Source organism: Myotis lucifugus, unplaced genomic scaffold (assembly GCF_000147115.1).
Source record: "Myotis lucifugus unplaced genomic scaffold, Myoluc2.0 scaffold_63, whole genome shotgun sequence".
Lineage (NCBI taxonomy): Eukaryota > Metazoa > Chordata > Mammalia > Chiroptera > Vespertilionidae > Myotis > Myotis lucifugus.
Genome location: NW_005871111.1, coordinates 5,560,606 through 5,576,578, shown reverse-complemented (window position 1 = coordinate 5,576,578; position 15,973 = coordinate 5,560,606). Strand labels below are relative to the sequence as shown.

Sequence of the window (15,973 nt, the reverse complement as noted above, 5' to 3'; positions counted from 1 at the left end):
TTTCACATCTGGGAAAGCAGGATGTATGGTCATCCTCCTCATGAGGACACTTAATGACAACAAAACTGCTTTTAGCTTTTTAAAAAATTAAATGTCTCCTTTTTTATTTAAAAAAAAGCCAAAAACAAAATAGCTTGCTCGTGTGCTACACACATGGTAGGCAACTGGTCCTTTTTTTAAATTAACTGCTTGACTTGTTCTAATAAAATTAAGCGATTTAATCTGAATATGTTATTGTTAACAACTGTAGGAGAGAAAGAGGAATTCAGGGGATAAGCTACCCTGTTTTCAAATTGTTCTGATAATTAAAAAGTGTTCCCCTTGACCATAAAAATTAATCACAATAGAGAAGTCTGCTGGGTACCAATTCTCAACTTAAAATATGCACTTCATATTTCTAAGATCACCGACCTTTCAATATTGACCTGGTTGGCAGGTCATCTCGTCTCAGCCATTATTGATTGTGGCCATCACAAGCACTGTATTGAGATGATTGACTCTAAGGCCACTTTAGGGCTCAGCAAAAGGCATGTAGTGATCAATTAGTGATGTCTGCAGGAGACATGGCATAGGAAGCAGTGGAAGGTGTGGCAAGTATTTAGACATATATCTGTATTAACAGTAATTTTCTGACATATATCTAAAACGTAATTGAATCCAAAAAAATTACACCTTGATGATCCTGCATCTGCTACCTCATTAATTCTACTATTGTGTAATTAATACACCAACTATGCCACAGGAGAACAATGCTATCACTCTTGACTTGAATAAAAATAACAATCTCATGATTTCCACACATCATTGTTTTAATAACTTCCTTAGTTCATAATCAAAATAAGGAAAGATCAAATACCTAACAGCTGAATAGAAAATAGTAGAAAAAAAATAATACAGCAAACATGCTAATTAATTGCTCCTCTGTTTCTGTCCTTTGCTTATTTTGCTTTTGGGGCTATGTTTTTATCTACTCAAGATAATTTTAAGCAATAAAGTGAAAATTAAACTTGCCTCTCCCTTGCAAGCTAATATTAATGTCTTGGTTTTAAATAACTATTTTCAGCATTTACTTCACTACCATATATTTTGTATTATTTATCCTTCCTGCAACAGAGAGAGCTGTTCTGTGCCTGGCAAGGAGGGAAAATGAAAAGGATATCGTTGATTCTTTTTTAAAAATACAGGAGGTGTCCCTAATATTGCTACTTTTTTTGTGACCATAAAGTATATTCCATCTTTGGATCTTAATTCTCTTATTTTTTAAAAAAATAGGGCAGAATTAAATTTATGTTGAGGGGGAAATTCAACTTCAGATTGCAAGGCCGCTTTCTCACATTAATTTTGACTACACAGTTCTACTTTTCCAAGAGAGACATCCTATTGAAGCAGTTTTCCAAAATATTTTGTGGGAAATAAGAATTAATAGATGGCAACTCCTCATTCATGATCCCCAAACAGGAGACAAATTCATCGGGCAGCAGGGTCTGTTCTGGAAGAGTTTCATTGGTGGAAGCATTTTCCAAAAGCATGGTGGTTTCTTCCTCTGTCGAGTTTTGCATGTCAGAAGGATTGCATTCTCCTTGATTTAAAATGAGGCTTAACTCTTCAAGAAATAGTGTATTGTTTAATGAATTCATACTTGAGACAGAAAGAGCAAAATTAGGGTATTTTTTAAAAAGGACATTTTTTCCCAGGTCTAAGGAATCAACTGTTGGTTTGAGAGCTGAGGAATCGGTGTCATCATCATTGCTGAAATGGTCTTCCTCAGTGAGGAAATGAGACATCTGGGGTTTATACCCCGTGTTGATATCAGGAATATACACAACTGTAGTACTGGCGAGCAGTGACTTTGGCAGGCACTCTGTTGTCTCCGGGGCTCCTGTATTCCTTCCTTTCTTGCAGTCCATGGGCTTGTGTTCTTCTTGGAGAAAGATTTCTATCTCTGTAATCACTGGATCAACATATAGGTCCTGTTCGCTGGAATTATTATTCATAAATTCACTCTTTTCCTGGGAAGAAAAAGCATTGTTTTAATTTACAAAAGACATTTAAAGGGGCCAGCTGGATAACTGGATGAGGACTGGAATTCGAATTTCCCTCAACTTTCCTTTCCCTCTCCTGTTTCTCATATTGTTTATCTTCCCATAGGATTTTCTCCTTTGTTACCCTGCTTGAATCCAAGCCATTATTAAATTCTCCCTTGAGGAGACTGAAGGAAAGGAAAAATAAAAATAATCCATGTCTTAAGTACATGTCTTGATTTAAAATTTTTAAAAAGAAAGCGTTCTGCATATTGTTTCAGGGCCTTTTAAAATTTGGATTTTGAAATACAGTGGGGCCTTGACTTAAGAGTGTCCCGACTAATGAGTTTTTCGAGATACCAGCTGTCTCTCGGCTGATTTTTTGCATTGAGTTGATAGAGTAATTTGAGTTAACGAGCTCCTTAACGAGCTCCTTTAACGAGCTCGGTCTCGTAATGAATTAAACTCAGTCAAGGCCCCACTGTATGTTGGAATATCTTTTAATATTATGGAGCCTTGCTACAAGAAAGTATTTGGCTGCTTAAATGAAAAACTGTGGTAGGGGGAGAATCCTATTTCGCTTTCATTTGAGACTAAGGTTGTAAGAAGTGTTTTGAGTTGAGTTTCTAAAGCTGTGCAGCTGCTCACAATTCAGACACATCTGTGGTAATCAGGAGGGTAGATGAAGAAGATTTTTATTTGTATAAAAGCCTGATAATTCTTCTGCGTAAGAAAAGGTCTCAAGGTTTTCCAGCTGATGGCTGGCTTCCCAGAGCAAATAGCTTCCACCCAACACAACTGTAAAATTATAGCTTCTGCTGTGGACTAAATGTTTGTGTCCCTCCAACATGCATGTGTCGATGCCCTAATCCCTGATGCGATAGAGTTCTCTTGATTGAATCATTTTTCACATGCTTGATTTGATCTTGTATTGTTTTGTGCAGTAACACACAGTACATGCTTATAGCCTGGGACCAATAGTCTGTACCATATAGCCTATGTGTGTAGTAGGCTGTACCACTATGGAAGTGCACTCTATGATGTTTGCACTAGGACAAAATTGTCTAACACATTTCTCAGAACATATTCCATCATTAAGCAGAAGATGACTGTATATACTATGTTTTTTTTCCTATAGAGACATACCCTACTTTATGACTTCTCTTTGGATAGCCAATTTTCCAACTTCACTACTCTTGCGCTTTGGAGCCTTTATTAAGTAAAATAAGGGTTACTTGAAAACAAGCACTGGAATACCACCAGTCAATCTGACAACTGAGATGGCTACCATGTGACTAATGGGCAGGTAGTGTATATAGGTGGATACACGACAAATGCTCAGAATTGGCACAATTTAAAACTTATGAATTGCTTATTTCTGGGGTTTTCCATTTCATATTTTTGGACTGCAGATAACTAATAGTGGGAAAAGCAAAACCGCGGATAAGGGGGAACCACTGTAGTTAAAGGACGGATGAGGTCAAAGGAACTAGACACTGCAGGAAACTAAGAATGCAAGGTGGCTGTGTTCTGGGGAAGGAGGTGGTTCCCCACTTTGGGCTGGCAACTAAGTGAGGAAGTGGGTGGGAGTCAAACTACAACGAAGACACAAGAGACCAACGGGAACTATTCCAGAGTGAGGGCCGTAAAGGAAGAAGAGGATCTGCTCACGAGGGATCAGAGACATTTCCTTGAGCCATAAGAAGCCCCCAATGCCCTAGTACAATTAATAGGGGAGCAAAAAAGAACTACTAAGTGGAATGGATATCAAGACTAAAGTATTTGTTATCTGTAATTTGGTGAATGTATGTTTGTCCTTCAGTGAATTAACCTCGTACCTCATTACATTTGTGGGTTCAGTGGTTTAGATCACCCCTCCACTGCCAGCCATCCAAGCCCTTTCTCTCCTTCCTGTATCCAGAGACAAAGATCCCTCCTCCTGCTCAGGGTGGACTTTCCACCTCTTTCCTTTAGACCAGTGGTTCTCAAGCTTGGCTGTACATTAGAATCACCTGGGAGTCTTTTTAAAATCCTGATTTCTGGGCCTCATGCTCCGGAAATTCTGTTTCTTTGTTATGGGGTGGGGCCACAACATTAGTAACAAAGACACAGAATTTCCGGAGGATGAGGCCCAGAAATCAGGATTTTAAAAAGACTCCCAGGTGATTCTAATGTGCTGCCAAGGTTGAGAACCACTGCTTTAGACCATTCCCTCCCTTCTTCTTCACAGTCGTGTTCAGTCACGTTCCCCTTTCTCTGTAATAATCTTTCTCAGACCTGTCCAATTTAGTACAAACATGCTTCTGACTCCACACCGCTCTGGAGTTACTGTTATTCATTCATTGCACAAGGTATTTGAAAGCTGACCACATGTCAGCAGAGCCCCTCTCTTCCCTTCCCTTCTAGACAGCACTCATCAAAAGATGTTTCCACCCTTACTCCCCACTTCCTCCTTCTCCATTCACTTCTCAACTGAACCTCTGGACCAGGATCACCAATGACCTGCTCCTTGTCACTCCATGGACTCATTTTATTTCTTGTGTTTTATAGACCCCCTACAAATGAGTCAGCACTATGGATGCTTGCTTATTGACACTTTGTCCACACCTCACTATGCTCATTTCTCTGACCCCCCTAAATCTGCCTCTCTTCTAGGACCATGTCTATTTCAGTTGAAACCTCCCACTGGCTCCTCATTGTCTTTAGCAGTAGTTTTCAACCCCTCAATCGTGTTCTCAACATTGGCCATGAAGTGGAATCATTTGGGAAGCTTTGGAAAATACTGTTGCCTGGGTCTCCTCAGACCCATTCTCCGCCCCCAGAGATCCTGGAATGGGCCAGGATTCTAATAAGCAACCAAGGCTGAAAACTGTTGCCTTAGAGCAGTGGTTCTCAACCTTCTGGCCCTTTAAATACAGTTCCTCATGTTGTGACCCAACCATAAAATTATTTTCGTTGCTACTTCATAACTGTAATGTTGCTACTGTTATGAATCGTAATGTAAATATCTGATATGCAGGATGGTCTTAGGTGACCCCTGTGAAAGGGTCGTTCGACCGCCAAAGGGGTTGCGACCCACAGGTTCAGAACCGCTGCCTTAGAGAAATGGGGAAGGAGTTGATTAATGGCCTTGCTTGCCGAAGCTCCAAATAGAGCCATTATGTCTTACAAATACTAGTCTTCCTCACATCATTTGAACATGGGGTTTCTAAGCTAAAAATACAGATTTTACTAAAGTTTTAAAACTATTGGTCAACGGAATGAAGTTCCATAGCTGTAAGACCTTTTGTGATCTTATCTCACTCACCATTCCAGTATTTTTCCAGCTACTCCTCATGTAAATCCTTTTGATAAAGCAATACCCAGCATGCTCCTCTCCCTTCTGTGCTTTTGCTCATGTTGTCCTCTCGATTTTAAACATTCTCTGTATCTTCTGAGCAACTCTTATTCATCTTTCAATATACTCTTGTCATGTCTCATCTTATTTCTGTCACTGCACTTACATCACTGCATTGCAATGCTTGGATAATGTGTCTGTCCCATTGACTAGGTTTTGAGCCTCTTGATGGCCAGGCCAGAGTGCTGGAAAGTAGGAGCACACACAGCAGATTCTTTCCCTTCACTCATAATCAGCAGCAGTTCCTCCATAACCAGCAAAGGCCCATATGTCCTCAAGGTCTTCTGGCTCACCCTTCTCTTCTTTGCTGAAGTGGAAACCTGGCCCCACCCCTAACGACACCTGCTCTCATAGTCCTCACACATTTATTTTCTCAAATTCCATTGGGTCTCAGGAGTGAAGTGGTGTCCTCCTTGGGCTCCACCTGCTTCTCCAATCTCATGTGAAATGAAAACTCCTTTGGGTCTGTGAGGCTCATTCAATTGAACCTTTCTGCCCGCTTCCTTTGGTCCCTGAAGACACCTCCCAATTGTCTGGCCACCAAGTGACTCTGACACCTAGTTCACAATCTTTCACTTCACTTTTCTTTTCCTCTGTCTCTGTCTCTATCTCTATCTCTATCTCTATCTCTCTCTTTCTTCCCTTTATCTTTCTTTATATTGTTGACATTATTACTGAAGTCCCCAATTCCCTACTCCCCCCCTCCACCCACACCCACCCTCTCCTTCCTCTGGCCCTAAGCACGTTGTTGTCTGTGTCCATGCATATATGTTCTTTGGCTATTCTCTTCTCTTTCTTTCATCATGTTGAATAGCATTTTTTCTTATCTCTCTTTTCTTTTACTAATTCCATTCTCTCATCTCTTAAGTATGATTTAAAATATGTATTAGTTTGTTTCTACATATGCTTATACAGTTATGCTTATATGTACACACATTTGTTTATTGAAATGGAAATTCTACTCTATTGAACTGCACTCTTGGACACAGCTGCCGTTTAGTTTTTATTTGATGGTGTTTAGTTACCTGTAGCATTTTCACAGCATTACTGTTCTTCATACTAGGAATGTCTTCATGAAGCCATTTTGGTATTAGCAATAACATTCTTCTTTTAATGCTAAAAAGCAAAAATGCACATTAGACGCATTTTACTTTAGGATTGGTGTAGGCAATCCTATGGGAGATTAGGAAATCAACTTGAATAGAATGCATAATAAAATCAAGCTTTCTGAAGCAGAAGCTAAGATTTTAATCTCTTTAAATAGTTAAGTGGGAAGTTGATTCAATGTCTGTAGGGATTTTTCTCTTCTCTCTATTACTCTGCTTCTCTCTAATGAGCCGGAACATTTCAAAACACTCACGCTAGATTCAAGATAAGTGGGAGAACCACCCTGGAAGTGAAAACTGTACATATGTTAGATATGGCAAAGCATGATGAGCAGGAGGTCTCAGTGTGGAAAGGTTTGGAAAACTTAAGGGATATTTTGTAGAACTTTCCAAGGTGACCACAACCACAGAAAAATATTAAAGAAGAAAATGTTATATAATAAAACCATTTAATTCAAGCTTCTCTAATTCTGAATTTGTAATGATTCCAGGTAGGCTTGAGATGATAGTGGTGGTTTAGACTTTCTTTATGTGGATGGAATCGGGGGACTGGGAAACTGTCTTACAGTATTGTGGCACAGTGAGAATGCCATTTTTTATTTAGCCTGTGTACTTATTCAGGATCACTGGGGTGGGGTGATGGAAAGAAGAGGGAGAAGCTGTGTACAATCCACTTCTTCCCCAAAGCTATCCTTTGGCACTGCCACTGTGTTGGAAGCATTTTCTGCATTTATAGTAAAAAATGATTTGAGAAAAAGATTGTACCAGGAACTTAGAAGAGACTAAACTGATCTATGGTACATTTTCCCATGGTAACAGTGCATCCATTAACAACAGATCAGACTTGTTAATCTGTTTAAGCAGCTTCTCTTTGGACTTTTACTAAGTAACAACCAAAATGTCCAAAAGTACTTCACTAGGCCAATTTGACCTTGAACTGTAGGGTAAAAATAATTTCCTTACACATTTATGCAATGTTTCATGATTCAGCTTTCTCACTAATTTACACTCTCTTTCTATACCTAAAATTAGACCAAATTAGTAAGTTCATGCTATTGTAGAAAAGTTTTTATACAGCTGCTGATACAGTAAGAATATCTATATATAGAGAGATATCTATATATATATCCACTCTTAGTTTCATTATTTAAAATGTTTTACTCTCTGTTTTCCAGCTCTATTTCTGAAATAAGGCTTATATGAATAATGTATCATTAAATAACAGTATCTGCTAATATGTACAATACTTATATTGGAATTATCTCTTGTTCTTTTATCTTTTTAAAAATAATACATATTTAAATAATTAAATTAGCAAAGAATTGTCCTATTTTTTTATTTGTCATTATCAACAAGAAGCTAATCCTTAGGTTATTCTTAGTAACAAATTTACTGTTATTTAAAATTTCTCACTAACATAGACTTCTTGGATAACACAAATATGAATATTTGTATGTGGTATAAGTTTGAATATTAAAATATTTCAAAGGGCTTTGTAATTGAGTATATTTTAAAACAACTGAAAATAAAGTTCCATATTCATTTGCCCAAGGTACAAGGGGTATGTTTATTAATGTGTAATTTAAATACTTAATTTCTGAGGAAGAAGCCTACATACATTTTAAAAATCACTAGTATACTTTATGTAGAGTAGCTCATTCTAAATCTTTCTACTGTGTTTTGATTATAAGTTTTAAAAAAAGAAAGTTTATCTCATGAAACAAGGGATGGCAAAAAAGAGAGACTCAATGCCAATTAGCACAGTCATATGTGTTAAAATGTGTGTGTCATTGATGTACTGGGAGACTGCCACATGAAACAACATATTATAAATATGTATTCAGTGCATCTAGTAAAATTTAGGAAATTTAAGGCCTTGCTTTCCTCAAAGTCTCATTTTTAAATAACGAAGTGTAGATCTTTACTAATACTATATTTCAGGGAAATGATTGAAGAAGGCCAAGAAGAATGGGCATTGGACCCACATGCTAAAACACTAACACAATTGTTATCCAGTGATGAATTCAAATGGTGCCACACTTCTCTTCACACTGATTCAGGGAGCATGTTTTGATAGAATTCAAGGCAGGTTATGATTTGACTCAACCACTCTAAAGAATCCAGGTGTTGTGGCTCAGTGGTTGAGCATCAACCTATGAACCAGAAGGTTATGGATCCATTCCTGGTCAGGGCACATGCCAGAGTTGTGGGCTTGATCCCCAGGAGGGAGCAGGCAGGAGGCAGGCGATTAATGATTTTTTCCCATCATTGATGTTTCTCTCTCTCTCTCCCTCTCCCTTCCTCTCTGAAACCAATAAAAATATTTTTTAAAAGAAAAGAATCCAGGCACTGTAGATTAACTTGAGGGCACAGTGAGAAGGCTGTATAGTGAAAGAGAGTACATGGGCTTTGAGATCAGCCGGGTCTGGACTCCTGGCTAGTGCTGAGTGACCTTGGGCTGACCACCTAACCTCTGTAAACCTTGTGTAAGTCATCTGTAAATTAGACCATAGAGCTTTTCTGGCAGGGTCACTGTGAGGATTCAATGAGTGACATTTGTAAAGAGTTTGGCATAACTGTTCCTTTCGTTTTTCCTTCCTCTGAATAAAATTGCTGATGGATTTTTCTTGTAAATAACTGAATAAACTACATTTTGGTGGTACAAATATACAGTCTAAATCAGAAAAATAGAAATTCTTTGAAAACCTACCCAGTTCGGAGTGATTTGTTAAATATCCCAATCAAAGAAAGAATTGAAAACACAACGGCAAAGGAGACCATTCCTGATAAAAGTCCAATGTCTTGCTGCCTGTTGTCTGAGAGGAAAGAAAAATAATTTCAGCTAAGCATCAGTGTCCATGCGATATCAGAATCATTGTGCTCTCCCTACTCTCCTCAAAGCGAAGGTCATTGATCTCAAAGGAAAAGGGAAAGGGGGAAACAAAATTAATCTTTACCTCTCACTCTAAGGTGACTGCCCTGGCAAACTGCGTGATGATACTTTTTGTTTGAGAACACTGGGCTGCATGTATCTGATGTCAGCGGGTTTCTGGAAGTGCAACTCTAGCAAATGTGGTCAGCATTAGACATTCTTCTGAGCTTGTGCGTGCATATTTTATATAAAAAGGTTTAGTGATGAGCCAAATGGGGTTCTGACACACATGAGAATTCTCAATTGCTTGTAACAGAGTCTAAAGCTGGCCATAATTACAACCGAGGTTTTGTTGTGTGAATTTTTTAACCTTTTGTGTGAGACAGAAGTTGTATACAACTTGTCACCATTCTTCAAAATTGATTGTTCATGATTTTTTTTTCCTGCTGAGAAAGAGCATTCACTCTACTTACTAGTAGAACAACATATGTAATAAGAAAAAAATTTAAATTGTTATACATCTTGCACTCACATTTTATTTTAAAAACAATGCTAGCTTTCCTCACATTTTGAAGTTGAATTAATCCCCTGAAATCTTTAAATAATTAGTATAATATATCCAACATGTGTTACCTACCAAGATCATCACACCTTCTCCCTATTTTTAAATATAGACTGTAATTGAGAAATGACTTCTCACACTGGAGTTTGTTCTGAGCCGTGCTGGGTATTAACCTCCATTCCATCCCTCGTCCTCTCTCCCTTTGGCAAATGTGTATCAGATAACTTATCACGCGGCAGACACTGTGTTGGCCCTTCTCTAGTATTCCCCTGCTGCATCTACCATACACTTGCAGCTCCTCTCCTAAAGCCAGTTGGATGTCAGGGGCTTAGATTACTCCAGAGTTCCAGTGGAATATGAAATTAGTGTTTTCCTGGGATTAAAACACAATTGCTGAAGATTTCATGCAACTAATGGAAGATACTGACTGCCACATACCCTTGGGCATTAGTGCCTGGAGGAGGATAGAGAATCCCCACATTAACATCAGACGGGCAAAGGGGACCAGGATAAAGCAGAGTGACCCGAGATGCCTGGGTTTGAAATGGACTCTGCCACTTATCAGCTCTCTAACCTCAGGGCATCATTATAAACTTGCTGAAGCTCAAGTGTCCTCCTCTGTAGAGTAGAGGTAATAATACCTGTCTAGTAGAGCTGCCATGAGCTCCGAGCCTCCACAATTCCCACAGAGATATCAAGGTGCAGGTCTGTGTAGACATCTGTAATTAGGGATCTATACTGAACCTAAGCACTTGCCTTGTAATTGATTCACATGTACAAGTTCAGAGTGCTCATACCTTGCTTCGTGTTTCTTTATATCATGTACCGCCGCCTGACTTTATTCTTCTTGTTTTGTTTGTTGTTTTCCTCACCACCACCCCCCCCCCCCCCGGCCTCATCTATCTAGAATAGAGACTCCATGAAGACAGGGGTCTTTCAGCCTGGCCAGTGTTGCTCAGTTGTTAGAGTGTCGGCCTGTGGACCCAAGGGTCACAGGTTCAATTCAAAGTCAAAGGCAGGGTTGCAGGTTCAGTCCCCGGCCCGGTTGGGTGCCTGAGGGAGGCAACCAGTCAATGTATCTCTATCACAATGATCTCTCTCTCTCTCTCTCTCTCTCTCCTCTCCCCCCCCCCCCCTCACTCTATTCCACTTTCTCTGGAAATCAATGGGAAAAAAGCCTCGGGTGAGGATCAATAACAACAAAAGACAGGGGCTTTGTTCACTTTTTTCACTGCTGATGCCCTAGCATCCAGAACAGTGCCTGGCACATAGTAGTTGCTTAATAAGTAATTGTTAAATAAGTAAACAAAAGTCCAAAAAATTGTTAATATAATCTGCAAAAATTCTTATGCTATTCCTGTTAGATTTCTATGCAGGGAGAAAAATGGTCTATCCATGGTCAGTAGTGAAATAGTCATGCCTACAGTTTTTCAATTTGAAATTTCTATTTAGAGTTGTATTTGCCCATTGCACAACCTACAACCTGATCTAATATCTTTTTATGCCTAAAATATTTAGCTATGCTCATCAATGGAAAAATCTTGAGTCATACTAACAAATAAAATAAGATCTTGATTGTATGAAAGACTTCAGATTTTGAAAAATAGGATTTGAATTTTAGTCTGTCACCTAATGTGAAATGGCACAAGTTTCTCAACCTCCCTGAACTTTAGTGTTCCCAACCCAAAAATATATTTGTAACACTTATCTCACCAGGTATTTTGAAGATTAAAAAAGATGATGTATATAAAACTCCTACTACATGGTAGACACTAAAATAATGGAAATGTTTTAGAAAAACATTTTGGGGTCTTGAGCCCTAGCACTAATTAAAATGAAAACATATTCAACATGGAGTAAAATCTGGTAAAATCCGCCTACATCCACCACTCCTTAAATTCAATTTTAAGGAGATCTTTGTTGATTATTTTCCTATAGAAAGCATATGGGCAATCTTCTTATCAAGAAAGGTATGCCTGACACAATTTTTCAGTAGGGAGAATTCAAATAAATGATTCATTAAAAACCACTATAAAAACCCACATTGCATTTCCTTACCAGAAGTGAGGTGTCCTTTAAAGATGGAAGCAACTTGAAGCCCAGAATTCCGAGTGTCATGTTGGAATGATTTCAGTGTGACCAGGGGAACTTAAAGAAAAAGAAAATAGCGTCAGCTTTTTATATCTTACACTCAGGTTACCCAATTTCCTAAGAGTTTCTTTACTCGTTTGGAGATGATGAAAGTAAGTCAGTAACTTTAATAGGCTTAAACGATGGAGTAAACTCAAAGGCCTTCAACTGTGTCTTTTCTTCTTCTTGTTATTTAATTGGGTAAATCCCAAAGGAGGGAAAAAAACAACAATAGAAACTACTTAGGGTTTATAACACTTCAAGGTGTGTCTGCTAATTTGATGAGGCTTCTAGGCAGCAAATACCAAGGAGCTTTATTTCTTTCACTGAGCCAGAAAAAAATGTACAAGAACTGGTCTCTACTTTATTCCTTCCAATAGACGATGCAATAAAATTCAGGCTTCCTTGCGAGCCTCCAACATGTGTCACTTTTGCCTTTGCACAATCTGTGAGATGCTGTTAGTGAACAGCCTCTAGCCACTGTAAAGAAGCCCAGTTTTGATTAGCAGACACTCTGAGGTTGTAACACAGGGGAGGAATGCCACTAATGACCTCCCCCTGCTCCTTTCCACTGACAAGGGTCTTGGCCAGCCCCAGCTGGTCATAAAGGTTGTCAGGACACTACTAATGAAAGCTTCGGACCAGGGTGGGGTGAGCAGCCTTGGCTTCGAACTCGCTTTCAAGTCTGAATTCAAGAGTCCTGGAGCTTCCTTACCCATCTCTTCCCTCCTGATAATTAAAAGCTGCCAGAGGTGACTTTAAGGACATGATTCTCCCAGCTGACAGAAGAGAATGATAAAAATGGTTCTAAGCCCTGGATCCCCAGGCGTGCCTCAAGCCCCATTATTCATTCTGATTTCAGAGTTCAAATTCTTCTTTTAAAAAAAGTACTTTGGAGCCAGGGGGAATCACAACTTGTGGTGTCCTTAGCTGCCACCGAGACATCACACACTTGAATAAAACAAGCTACGTGGCCCAGACAACTCTCTCTGAGGAAAAATATCATAGAGTTCCAATACAAAGGTTCCTATGGGTCTTTGGAAATGTTCGAAAAGGGCTGATCTGGGTGCCAGCACAAGCTCCATTGAAGAGCAGTTTTCTAAGAACAATGGGTAGGGCACTTTAGAAGATGAAAATATTAGAAAAGCCAAAAGATCTTTCCTGTGTTTTTATTCTGGCTTCTCCACAGCAAGAGGGGAATGTTTCACTGTGAATTGTGACAAATCAGAAATTCCCTTCGGCTTCTCAATGCTTCATTAAGTCTTTTGTTTCCAGGTATGTGGTTCCATCAAACCGTGAGGGAGCAAGGTTCTGCCCCATGCCCAACAGCCAGGTTTATTCATCTAAATTAGTATTTCATAAGCTTCTGTTCATTCTTGGGGAGCCCATGCAGGAGTCTGCATCTACATTAATTTGAAATTTTAAAGAGAAATACAACATTAAAATGTGATACAATTTTCAGTATGGAAAAACCATGGGTTTATAGCATATGTTGCTGGATTTCTTTTCATTTTCATTATTTTAAAATTAGCATTGATATTTAAGAATATATATTGCTGTTGGCTTTTAACACAGGTTAATGTAATTCTTTTGTATAAGTACAGGTGGTTATTTGACAATGAAACTGATCATTAAAAGCTGTCAGAGGTGACTTCAAGGACACTATCCACCCAGCTGACAGAAGACAATCCTGAAAATGGTGCTAAGCCTATGATTTGCATCATATAACAATAATTTTCATATCTGACTAGGTCTTTATTAGCCCTAATAGAGAATAAACACAGTCTTCCTCTTGGGTCCTTTGTCATCATAGTTTCAAATCTACCAGGTTCATTCATTTAAATTAGATTAAATTAAAGTCATTTTAAAAAGAGGCTTAATTATCAGAGAGCAATTTCACAATTGGATAGCTGAAGTAAAACAAGTTATAAACAAGAAGTTGTAGAAGAAATCAAGCCAATGGCAAAATTTTTTAGTGTAGGACTGCATTGAAGCCATATAGACTATATTCTTCATGGCATACCGCCACCAAGTGGTTAGGTCATTTCTTAAATAATACTTAATCATTTTTCATTATAAAAGCAGTAACTATAATAAGAGAAAATAATTTGAACCGGGAAAATAAAAAAGAAAGAAAAAGAATCATCTCTAATCCCATCCCCATAACCTACTTGCTATTAGTAATTTATAGTATTTTCAAGTATTTTAACATACAAAAACATTTACAAACACAGAATGATGTACACACAAAGCTTTTATGACTGAAAAACTATTTATATCAGCTGTAATTATCAGTGTATTGTCTAATGTGCCAGAAAAGCCTTGTGGTATTTTTATTATTTATTTAATGTCTGCCGTGTCATATCCATAACGAGACAATTCTGTCCCTGCAACGGATTATTAAATTATGCCTATTACTCTCACAGTACATACTTGAGTATACTCAGAAAACCCAAATTATATCTACTTTTTAAAAAAATATATTTTATTGATTTTTGCAGAGAGGAAGGGAGAGGGATAGAGAGTTAGAAACATTGATGAGAGAGAAACATCAATCAGCTGCCTTCTGCACACCCCCTACTGGGGATGTGCCCGCAACCATGGTACATGCCCTTGACCGGAATCGAACCCAGGACCCTTCAGTCCGCAGGCCAACGCTCTATCCACTGAGCCAAACCAGCTAGGGCAATCTCTACTTTGATAAAAAAAAATTATATAACTTATGTGCACTGACATTGGATACTAGAGTTAATCTTATAGAAGACAGTGTGTTCATAGGAAATGTACAGTGGTTGCAAAAAACAAAAAAAAAAGTAGTTTCTTATACTTGGCCAAAACTAGAAACATAACTACATTTATTTTGGCTCACCAAATACCAGCATAATTTAATAAAATCTGCTGAAAGGGATTTGGTTTTAGCAATAATGTATTCCATCTGTTTCTTATGGATGATGTCAAATCAATCTCCTCAGCCCTTCCCTCTACCCCGTCCCCCAAGGGGCAAAGGGTGCTTTGTTATTCCTTTTAAGCGATGTACTACACTTTTACCTACCTCCTCCCATTTCATCCTCAACAACTTAATCAGGTGCATAGTGCTATTGTCCTTATTTTATGGATGAGGAAACAAAGGTGTAAAAAAGGGTGAATGACTTGCCCACAGTCACATAGGCAGAAGTTGCAGAGTGAAAATTTTCATCCAGTTCTGACAGTGTTGCTGGTCACTGGCCGCATTTGTTCATCACCTCACTTCTGCCGCAGGCTGGCTCAGGATGGGAAGGCTCAGCCAGCCCGGAAAGCAGCCTCTCCCATGCTGAGACTCAGCCACTGGGGGGGCTGGCTGTTAGGGCTCTGACCCCCACCACAATGGGTTACGGTTGGGCTAACCCATTTAGCACTGATTCATAGAACATTCCAGCCAAGAGTTATTTTTTTCTGAAAACCAACTCTTTTCCTTTCTTGTACAAACAATGCATCCTACTTGTAGGCTGCTTGAAAAGTATGAGTATAGAAAAGAAAATACTGTTTTATATTTGTTCCCAAACAGGAAACAATTGTTTTTATGTTTGTTAACAATCCTTTGTATATATCTGTACCCTAGTAGTCTTTACTGTTTTTCTTTTTCATTAAATATTATATCATGAATAGTTCCTCATTTTATTAAAAATTGTTCAAAACCATCCTAGTAATGACAATGTAATATTTCATCATGTTGCTACTGTATTTGTTTAGTCATTCCCCTATTGAGGAATGGTGATGGTGTCAGGCATCAGCTTTGAATTCAGACAAAACTCACTTCAAGTCTGGACCCACTACTTGGAGTTGCATGGCTCTGGGCAAGTTGCTTAACCTCTCTGTGACTCAGTTTCTTCATATAAAATTGGATAA

At 38.6% G+C, this 15,973-nt stretch overlaps 1 protein-coding gene across 1 annotated transcript in view; it reads right to left on the bottom strand.

Annotated features, from left to right (window-relative positions):
* Positions 1–1,266: 1,266 nt before the first annotated feature.
* IL23R (interleukin 23 receptor) overlaps positions 1,267–15,973 on the bottom strand; it is a 68,747-nt gene continuing 54,040 nt past the window's right edge. Inside the window, exons 8-11 of the mRNA XM_006089810.3 lie at positions 12,017–12,106; positions 9,235–9,340; positions 6,444–6,534; positions 1,267–2,009 (exon numbers count right to left, since the gene is read on the bottom strand). Of these exons, the coding sequence (XP_006089872.1) occupies positions 1,356–2,009; positions 6,444–6,534; positions 9,235–9,340; positions 12,017–12,106 (941 nt within the window). The 3' untranslated portion in view covers positions 1,267–1,355. The remainder of the gene's footprint in view (positions 2,010–6,443; positions 6,535–9,234; positions 9,341–12,016; positions 12,107–15,973) is intronic.